The 10965-nt window shown below is 45.0% G+C and overlaps 1 protein-coding gene across 2 annotated transcripts in view; it reads right to left on the reverse strand.

Annotated features, from left to right (window-relative positions):
* epm2a (EPM2A glucan phosphatase, laforin) overlaps positions 1–9169 on the reverse strand; it is a 41808-nt gene extending 32639 nt beyond the window's left edge. Inside the window, exon 1 of one of the 2 annotated variants that reach the window (XM_072558932.1) lies at positions 9050–9169. Coding sequence is in view for 1 of the 2 variants with exons in the window: in XM_072558924.1 (XP_072415025.1) it covers positions 8508–8748 (241 nt within the window). In the remaining variant the exon portion in view is untranslated. Of the gene's footprint in view, positions 1–8507; positions 8749–9049 lie in introns of those variants that run through there. The other variant, XM_072558924.1, reaches the window with a different exon arrangement.
* Positions 9170–10965: the final 1796 nt, after the last annotated feature.

Here is a 10965-nt window from a genome sequence, read left to right on the forward strand (position 1 = left end):
ACTACTCCTTGGCCCATCTGATCAAGGTCTCTGAGTTAACCACTGCTGCCTCACAATGCCAGAGACCTGGGTTCAATTCCCGCCTCAGGCGACTGACTGTGTGGAGTTTGCACATTCTCTCCGTGTCTGCGTGGGTTTCCTCCGGGTGCTCCGGTTTCCTCCCACAGTCCAAAAAATGTGCAGGGTTAGGTGAATTGGCCATGCTAAATTGCCTGTAGCGTTAGATGAAGGGATAAATGTAGGGGAATGGGTCTGGGTGGGTTGCTCTTCGGAGGGTCGGTGTGGACTTGTTGGGCCAAAGGGCCTGTTTCCACACTGTAAGTAATCTAACTTAATTTAAACTTAATTGAAGGAGTTCCTCTTTCAAGTTAAAGCTGCAGAGAAATCCTGGAAAAACATGATTTTTGACCCCTTGTACAGCAGTGCCTATGGATCTTTTCCCAGGCATCTGGAAGCTTCTATGACTTTTTGGTTGTCCTTATATGAGTGGAAGCACACTGGGACCAGGCGGGGGTGCTGCATTGATCCTGACCTGCACTGTGACCCAATATGCCCTTTCAATCTGCAGCCTGCTGGATTCGATCTAAAGGCCCAAAAACTTCGGCAGCCAATTTTCAAAGAAACTGACAGGCTGCTCACCTTCCTCACCTTCAGGGAGCCCAACAATTCGGAGATTTATCCTCTGACCTCGATTTTCGAAGTTGTCAATATCGTTTTGCAAGGTCCGCACCTCTTGCTCCAGCACCCGAATCCAACTGGATGAGGATTCCATCGCAGCTTCTGAAGCCTTAGTACAACCCTGCACCTCGTCCAGCTGCTCCCCGAGGCCCTGCATCTCCTGCTAATGCTTCTGCAGCATGGAAGCAATAGGTTGGACCTGGGCACGGATCTCCTCAATCACAGCCCCAACTTTCAAGGTCAGTCTCTCCATCACCGCAGCCAATTCCTGTGAGTCTGTCAGGTCCCCGGGGAGGCGGGGGGTTCAGGAGAGGCTGCTCCTGCTGCAGTCTCTGGTGTGGTAGGTGCTGCAGTGGAGTGTCCTCCCTGCTGCTGTTTACTCACACCTTTTCTCTTTGGCATCCTTCCCACTCCCAAATATTAACAAGTATGTGTTCTGCAAGGTTTTATAATAATAATTCCACCACATAAGTTGGCAAGGGATGGCAAAAAACTACCAGTATGCCTTGGCTGTTCGGCAGAGCTGTCCACAGTAGTTCTACAGAATCACCGCCATCTTGCCGAGTCCCTCTCTTCCACTTTTAATCATAACTCAAACTGTTTCATTTCTGCTGCCTTTTCCTTACCTCTTGCCTCTAACTCGAGCTGCTTCATTTGCAAATGAATTCTTGCCAGCTTTATAGATTCTGATAGTTTCTCCAGAAAGTTTAATTGCTGAGCTACTATTGTAATTATCTCTCCTTTCCTCACAGAAGCAGGCAGTTCTCCAATTCCAGCTTCTCTGTTAATTCTTGCAACGTGGTCTTACTCACTTTTTGCAAAACTTCCAAGGTCACCGTATCCCCATCCAGAAAACTTTTGGCGACCGAAAGAGCCATTATTATCCCAAGCTCTGTCTACCCAACCAAACTAACACCAGAAATAAAGACACTAGCACCTACCACTCACTGTTTAAAATCCTGCAAAGAGCCCCCAGACTGTTATGGATTAGGCCAGACCACTGAAAACATTCTTAAGCAGGCAGCCCCAGACCTAACTTTGCAATTTGTTTCGGTGAGTGTACAATGAAAATTACCTGGAGTAAGATAGCTAGGTTGACCACTAGATTTTAAAACAGACAAAACATTTATTTTAAAATTACACAATGAAACACAACGATCAGAATAAAGAATGCCTACAAAACTCAACCTATCCAGCTAGACTTAATTATGCTGTTTCAAATACACAGAACAGTCCCAATAAGCATACTCCCTTTAAAACCCAGTTTAAATGGATCATGTGCTTACAGATTGAAGTTGAAGGGCAGAAAAGAGAGAGAGAGTTTCAACACAGCTCCCTGTTGAACTTCCCAGTTCAAGGTAAAAACAATGACTGCAGATGCTGAAAATCAAATACTGGATTAGTGGTGCTGGAAGAGCACAGACTGAACTAAAACCTGCTCAGCTCAGCAAGCTAAATAGCTGACCACTTCCCTCTCTTTACACAGGTCACTTCTAAAGCGTGTCCACTTTGGCCTGAAGTCTCATCTGTTTACATATAAACAAAAGGCATCTCAAAATCCTTTTCATCTCTGCACCAAAACAGTCTGATAGGAGTCCGGCCTGGTTAATTTCCCCTCTGAAAAAAATCAAGGACAGAGTCTCCTTGAGCCAAAGAACAGCTTTTAGAAAAAAAAGAACTAGCTTTGTGACACTAAATCGCTGAAGGAAAAGTATTTGCATCTGCCTGCTAACATTTCCTCTGAAAGGCAGTATCTCTCTCAGCCAGCACTCCTTGTGAGTGTTATACTGGGAATGCCAGCCTGCATCATGTGCCCACATCTCTGGAGTGAGAATTGAACTGAAGACCATTAGATACGGCAAGAACCCCAGCCACTGGACCACAGCTGTTTCTCAATAAGTTTGTATAATTGTACACATTGCAATAATCCTAACAGAGGTGGAATATTCAGATTCCACTTCAACTTTAGGAATTATGCACATGATTGAATCATTGAATGACAGACTTCAGAAGGAGGCCAGTTGGCCCATTGTACCTATGCTGGCTCTTTCCCTAAATGTTTTGCCAATTATCTTAAATCTATGTCTGTTAATTGCTTACTCCTGTTGGCAGAGCTGGTTGATATTAAAAAGTTTATGGTCACAGTTATCTAATATAGGGGGTCAACAATTCGTAAATTTCTTGAGTTTGTTAAAAAGTGAAATTTAGATATGATACATCAGTAAATTGGATTATTGAAAAAAAATGACCATGACAATTGGGAATGATTCACTGATGTCAGATGACAAACAAGCTGTGTGTTAGTCTCATTAAAGTTATCCTGCTCTCCATCTGGTGTGATGGGGACTTTCCCCTATATTTCATCCTCTTCCTCTGGTCCATTTTCCATCTGGATATGAACTCAGAAAAACACAGAAGATAGGAGTAGGCCATCTGGCCCCTCGAGACTGCTCCACCATTCATTATGATCATGGCTGATCATCAAGTTCAATATCCTAAACTCACCATCTCCCACACCCCTTGATCCCCTTAACCACAAGAACTATAGCTATCTCTTTCTTGAAAACCCATAAAGTCTTGGTCTCAACCATTTCCTCTGGTACTAAATTCCACACACTCACCATTCTCTGGGTGATCAAAGTTTCCTCATCTCAGTCCTAAAAGGTTTACCCCTTATCCTTAAACTATGACCCATGGCTCTGGACTCTGCCAACATTCCCCTGTCTCAATTTACAGCCATTCAAATCATAATCTGCCTTGCTATTTTTGCTACCAAAGTGGATAACCTCACATTTATCAACATTATTCTAAATCTGCCATGCATATGCCCACTTATTCATCCCGTCCAAATCACACTGCAACATGTCTGCATCCTCCTCACAGCTCACCTTTTTATCCAACTTTGTGTCATCTGCAAATGTTGGAACATTACATTTAGCTCCCTCATCTGAATCATTAGCACATTTGTGAATAGCTGGGTCCTTGTACTAATCTGATCCCTGCAGCACCCACCAGTCACTGTTTGCCATTCCATTCCAAAAGATCCATTTATTCCTAAACTTTGGTTCCTATCTGCTGACTAATTTTCTCATGTCCTCCTTTGTGAAGACAGAAGCAAAGTATGAATTTAGTTCACCAACCACATCACTGTACCTATTATAAATTCCTCAGTTTCTGACTGTAAGGAACCTACATTCATTTTTACCAACCTTCTCTTTCCCTATGCTCTAAGCACTTATTGTTATATCATATTTCTAGGGGCAGGTAACGAGATCAATCAATTATCTGAACACTTTTGGCCCAATGGCCAAGGGCCAGCCGCTCATGAGGTAACATGATTATTGTCCCCTTGCCTGAGGGTGAGTTTACCATTCTTTCAAAGAACAAAGTTAAAAATCACACACCACCAGATTATAGTCCAACAGATTCATTTAGAAGCACTAGCTTTTGGAGCACTTCATCAGGTGGTTTTTAACTTTTTACACCCAGTCCAAAACCAGCACCTCCAAACCATGACTTCTAAAGAACAAACAGGTCAGATAAATTGTTGACGCTAGAACAATAGGTGTTTTTCTTGTTATCCTTCTATTTATTTTTGCATGCTATAATTTTGAAATGTATAGCTGTTAAATGAAATTTTATGCTACACAGTAAATACTAGGAAAGTTCTATTTTCAAAGAAGCCCAATTTTCAACAATCTTAGATTAAAATCTTTTCAGAATGCACTCTCCCTGTCCCACCATAAAGAATAATGTCCCTTTTTTTTCCCAAACTGCAGGTCATCTATACTGACAGCTCAGTGTCAGTGCCCAGCGTCAGATAATATCCAGTCTTGGTCAATGTATAGAAATGTGGAGATGTTGGTGTTGGACTGGGGTGGACAAAGTTAAAAATCACACAACACCAGGTATAGTCCCAAAAGGTTTATTTGGAAGTACTAGTTTTCAAAGTGCTGTTCTTTCATCCGTTAACTAGTCACCTGATGAAGGAGCAACGCTCTGAAAGCTAGTATTTCCAAATAAACCTATTGGGACTATAACCTGATGTTGTGTGATTTTAACAATGTACAGAGAGAGTATTCACTTTAGGTCAGTATTTTTTTCAGTGTCTGTTATCTGTCAAATGTCAGTCAGTGACAAATGCATGTACCCAGGTCCATCAGTGCCCAGCATCAGAGACCAGTGTTAGTCAGCACCTAGTGCCAGTGTCAGTCAGTGCCCACTGTCAGTCAGTGCCTAATGTCAGTCAGGGCCCAGTGTCAGTCAGCACCAAATGCCAGTGTCAGTGCCCAGTGTTAGTCAGTGCCCAGTGTCAGTCATAGAGTCATAGAGATGTACAGCATGGAGACAGACCCTTCAGTCCAACCCGTCCATGCTGACCAGATATCCCAACCCAATCTTGTCCCACCTGCCAGCACCCAGCCCATATCCCTCCAAACCCTTCCTATTTATATACCTATCCAAATGCCTCTTAAAAGTTGCAATTGTACCAGCCTCCACCACTTCCTCTGGCAGCTCATTCCATAAAAGTACCACCCTCTGCGTGAAAAGGTTGCCCCTTAGGTCATTTTTATATCTTTCCCCTCTCACCCTAAACCTATGCCCTCTAGTTCTGGACTCCATGACCCCAGGCAAAAGACTTTGCCTATTTACCATATCCATGCCCCTCATAATTTTGTAAACCTCTATAAGGTCACCCCTCAGCCTCCGATGCTCCAGGGAAAACAGACCCAGACTGTTCAGCCTCTCCCTATAGCTCAAATCCTCCAATCCTGCCAACATCCTTGTAAATCTTTTAAGACCATAAGACTATAAGACATAGGAGCAGAAATAAGGCTATTCGGCCCATTGAGTCCACTCCGCCATTCAATCATGGCTGATGGGCATTTCAACTCCACTTCTCCGCATTCTCCCCGTAGCCCTTAATTCCTTGTGACATCAGGAATTTATCAATTTCTGCCTTGAAGACATTTAGCGTCCCAGCCTCCACTGCACTCTGCGGCAATGAATTCCACAGGCCCACCACTCTCTGGCTGAAGAAATGTCTCTGCATTTCTGTTCTGAATTTACCCCTCTAATTCTAAGGCTGTGTCCATGGGTCCTAGTCTCCTCGCCTAACGGAAACAATTTCCGAGCATCCACCCTATCCAAGCCATGTATTATCTTGTAAGTTTCTATTAGATCTCCCCATAATCTTCTAAACTCCAATGAATACAATCCCAGGATCCTCAGCCATTCCTCATATGTTAGACCTACTATTCCAGGGACCATTCGTGTGAATCTCCGCTTGACACGTCCAGTGCCAGTATATCCTTCCTGAGGTGTAGGGACCAAAACTGGACACAGTACTCCAAATGGGGCCTAACGAGAGCTTTATTAAGTCAACCCTTTTAAGTTTCACAATATCTTTCCGATCGGAAGGAGACCAGAATTGCACGCAATATTCCAACAGTGGCCTAACCAATGTCCTGTACAGTCACAACATGACCTCCCAACTCCTATACTCCATACTCTGACCAATAAAGGAAAGCATACCAAATGCCTTCTTCACTATCCTATCTACCTGCGACTCTACTTTCAAGGAGCTATCAACCTGCACTCCAAGTTCTCTTTGTTCAGCACACTCCCTAGGACCTTACCATGAAGTGTATAAGCCCTGCTAAGATTTGCTTTCCCAAAATGCAGCATCTTGCATTTATCTGAATTAAACTCCATCTGCCACTTCTCAGCCCATTGGCCCATCTGGTCAAGATCCTGTTGTAATCTGAGGTAACCTTCTTCGCTGTCCACTACACCTCCAATTTTGGTGTCATCTGAAAACTGACTAACCGTACCTCTTATGCTCGCATCCAAATCATTTATGTAAATGACAAAAATAGAGGACCCAGCACCGATCCTTGTGGCATCCACTGGTCTCAGGCTTCCAGTCTGAAAAACAACCCTCCACCACCAACCTCTGACTTCTACCTTCGAGCCAGTTCTGTATCCAAATGGCTAGTTCTCCCTGTATCCCGTGAGATCTAACCTTGTTAATCAGTCTCCCATGGGGAACCTTGTTGAACGCCTTACTGAAGTCCATATAGATCACAACAACTGCTCTGTCTTCATCAATCCTCTTTGTTACTTCCTCAAAAAACTCACTCAAGTTTGTGAGACATGATTTCCCATGCACAAAGCCATGTTGACTATCCCTAATCAGTCTTTGACTTTCCAAATACATGTACATCCTGGCCCTCAGCATTCCATCCAACAACTTGCCCACCACCGACGTCAGGCTCACTGGTCTTGAGTTCCCTGGCTTGTCCTTACCACCCTTCTTAAACAATGGCACCACGTAAGCCAACCTCCAGTCTTCCGGCACCTCACCTGCGACTATCGATGATACAACTATCTCAGCAAGAGGCCCAGCAATCACTTCTCTAACCTCCCACAGAGTTCGCGGGTACACCTGATCAGGTCCTGGGGATTTATCCACTTTTATGCATTTCAAGACATCCAGCACTTCCTTCTCTGTAAATGGACATTTTGCAAGGTATCACCATCTATTTTCCTACATTCTATATTTTCCTATACTTTTCCACAGTAAATACTGATGTAAAATACTCATTTAGTATCTCCCCCATTTTCTGTGGCTCCACACAAATGCTGCAGTCAGTGTCTAATGTCAGTGTCAGTGACCAGTTTCAGTCAGCACCTAGTGCCAGTGTCAGTCAGTGCCCAGGACCAGTGACCAGTGTCAGTCAGTGCCTAGTGCCAGCCAATGTCCAGTGTCTGCCATAGTCCAGTTTCACTCAGAGGTAAAAACAATGACTGCAGATGCTGGAAACCAGATTCTGGATTAGTGGTGCTGGAAGAGCACAGCAGTTCAGGCAGCATCCAAGGAGCTTTGAAAGATGCTGCCTGAACTGCTGTGCTCTTCCAGCACCACTAATCCAGTGTCACTCAGAGCTCAGTGCCAACTGTTAGTCAGAGCCCAGAGCCAAGAGTCAGGCGAAGTTGCTGGCCTAGTGGTGTTATCGCTGGCCAGTTGATCCAGAGACCTCGATAACATTCTTGGGACCTGGTTTCAAATCCTGCCATGGCAGATGATGAAATTTGAAATCAATAAATATCTGAAATTAAGAATCTAACATCTACTGTAAATCCATTGCCAAGTGTCAGAAAACCCCATCTGGTTCACTAATTTCCTTTTGGAGAAGGGAATCTGCCATCCTTACTTGGTCTGGCCTACGTGCGATTCCAGACCCACAGCAATGTTGTTGACTCTCAGTTGCCCTGTGGGCAATTAGGGATGGGCAATAAATGCTGCCTAGCCTGTGTCACCCTCATCCAGTAAATGAATAAAAGAAAGCCAGAGCCCAGTGTCACTCAATACCCAATTTCCAGTATCCAGTGCCACTCAATACCCAGTGTTCAGTGTCAGTGCCAGTTAAAGCCCAGTGTTCAGTGTCAGTGCCAGTCAATACCCAGTGTTCAGTGTCAGTGCCACTCAATACCCAGTGTTCAGTGTCAGTGCCAGTCAATACCCAGTGTTCAGTGTCAGTGCCAGTTAAAGCCCAGTGTTCAGTGTCAGTGCCAGTCAATACCCAGTGTTCAGTGTCAGTGCCAGTTCAAGCCCAGTGTTCAGTGTCAGTGCCAGTCAATACCCAGTGTTCAGTGTCAGTGCCAGTTAAAGCCCAGTGTTCAGTGTCAGTGCCAGTCAATACCCAGTGTTCAGTGTCAGTGCCAGTCAATACCCAGTGTTCAGTGTCAGTGCCAGTCAATACCCAGTGTTCAGTGTCAGTGCCAGTTCAAGCCCAGTGGCAGCCTGCAGTGACAGTGCGCAGTACCTTCCCAGATGAAATTTCCGCGGATCTTTTTGGCGAACTTGAACCAGAAGGTCTCCCTGCTGGGTTCCTGCAGCAGGACCTCGGCGGTCCAGAAGGACGGTTCGTTGACCGCACTGCTCTCCGCGACCATGGGCAGCGCCCGCTCTGGGTCCCAGTGGCCCAGCTCCGGCCTGGATCCGCAGACAAACGGCTGCACGCCGTGCTCTTCCAGGCTCACCACCAGGCCCAACCTCAGCAACATGGCGGCGAGGGGCGGCGAGGCGGGCTCCGGCCAGGGGGAGGTGGACACTCGGCAAACTAACACCTGCCTCAGGGAGCAGCGGGGCCTTCCCCCAGCCTCGCCCTGTCTCAACTGGGCTCTCTCTGGAGGCTGGGGGAAGGCACGGGGTGGGTTGGAACTCACCCAAACAAACCAAAATAACGCTGAAATATTTCCAGGGAAACACATGAGCACTGCTCACAATCTGATCTAAGCAGTTGCTCAGTGCTCACTACCATTACTGCATCCTCCCCATCCCTCCTAAACATTTATCCAGCTTTACCGCGTCTTTCTTGTGTTTTGCTGTCAGTATTGCTCCCAGTTTTACTCCCCGAATGTTACTGTGTGTAACCCTCTGATCATCATTCTGAAACCAGACCTTTTTTGTCCCCCCCTCTCAGATGTATCTATTTAAAGATTGACCCCACTCCTGGAAAGGTTGACTGAGGAAGGTGATCCAAATATAGAGGGAACAGGCAGAAGTGGATTAGGCTGCTCCTCACAGCCTCTTGGATCTGTCGAGAGTGAAAGAGAGTTAACTTTTCAAATCCACTGTTTCAAAGAGTCATGTTGGATTTGAAACATTAACTCTGTTTTCTCTCTCCACAGATGCTGCCAGACCTGTTGAGTTTCTGCAGCACTTTATCTCTGTAGTGATGCATGTCAAAATCATCTACTGTAAACAGGCGCATAATGCAACAGGTTTCATAACATTTAAATAGGACTATTCTAGTTAGACCAGAAAGATGGATAAGGTACTGTACTACTGCTGAAAATATGTTGCTGGAAAAGCGCAGCAGGTCAGGCAGCATCCAAGGAACAGGAGAATCGACGTTTCGGGCATAAGCCCTTCTTCAGGAAGGGTCTGAAGAAGGGCTTATGCCCGAAACGTCGATTCTCCTGCTCCTTGGATGCTGCCTGACCTGCTGCGCTTTTCCAGCAACACATTTTCAGCTCTGATCTCCAGCATCTTCAGTCCTCACTTTCTCCTCTAAGGTACTTTACTAGTTCAGGAATGCTGGGCACTAACAGGTGACCACTAGGAGAAAGTGAGGGCTGCAGATGCTGGAGATCAGAGTAGAAAAGTATGGTGCCGGATAAGCACAGCCGTCAGGCAGCATTTGAGGAGCAGGGGAGTCAATGTCCCCAGCATAAGCTCTAAATGTCCTAATGAAACGTCCATTCTCCTGCTCCTCAGATGCTGCCTGACCGCCTGTGCTTTTCCAGCACCACACTTATAGATACTAAAGGTGACACTGACTGACATTGATCAATAACAAGTGGGTACTTACAGACACTGGTCAGTGACACTGCGCTGTTACAGACACTGATCAGTGATGCTGGTCACCAAGTGTGGGCATTAACAGACATACTGGTCAGGTGCTGGTCACTAACAGTCTACCAATAACAAAGCAGCAGAGTGTTTCAGTTCATTGAATGAGCCTCTAGAAAGAAAAACACATTTACAAAAAGGAGATGATAAAGTATTGGGGAATCAACAGTTAAAAGTCTCCATTTTGTAAGGAATGTTTCTCTGGGCTGAATAAGTGACCAATAGTTTGAATCAACCATATTAGAGTGATAGGGCACCCAAGGAATTTTACCTCAGACCACTCCTTGTGTTCAGACAGCCTATCTGCCCCTCGCCCAGTGAGACTGGTACCTTGAAGGGATCGAACAAACTACCCGGACCATGTAAGAAAGTTTTTTTTAATGAAGTTGCCCTAGGCTGCTGCAGGGTGACATTGTTTATTCTATATTGTTCCTGAGGTAAAGAGTCAGGACTGGGGACCTGTAGTTGCCACTTTCTGACGGATTCAACTTAGAGAGTTGCCTCAATCAGATATGGACAGTTGAAATTATGAGATCACGGAAAAAGGAGGGCAGGCTCAGTAAATTTCTTACTCCATAGTATTGATATGGCCGGTTGAAATTTGTTTATAGTAAAGTAAGAGTCATAAGGTATAATGGGATAATCCACCTATGTAGTTGGAATGGGGACTCCCTTTCAAACTATGTATGAGAGAATACCTGATCAGGAAAATGATTTATAGGGGTTAGAGGCCCCTCAGAAAAGTTGGACATATTGATGAATTCTTTATGTGAATTCGGCAACTTGGTAAATTTTAATATACAAATTAAAGGATATCCAGTTTGAATGATTGCACAATTGTGATGGTATGTGCATGTGAGAGAGAG

The sequence above is a fragment of the Chiloscyllium punctatum genome, chromosome 3, assembly GCF_047496795.1.
Source record: "Chiloscyllium punctatum isolate Juve2018m chromosome 3, sChiPun1.3, whole genome shotgun sequence".
NCBI classification, from domain to species: domain Eukaryota; kingdom Metazoa; phylum Chordata; class Chondrichthyes; order Orectolobiformes; family Hemiscylliidae; genus Chiloscyllium; species Chiloscyllium punctatum.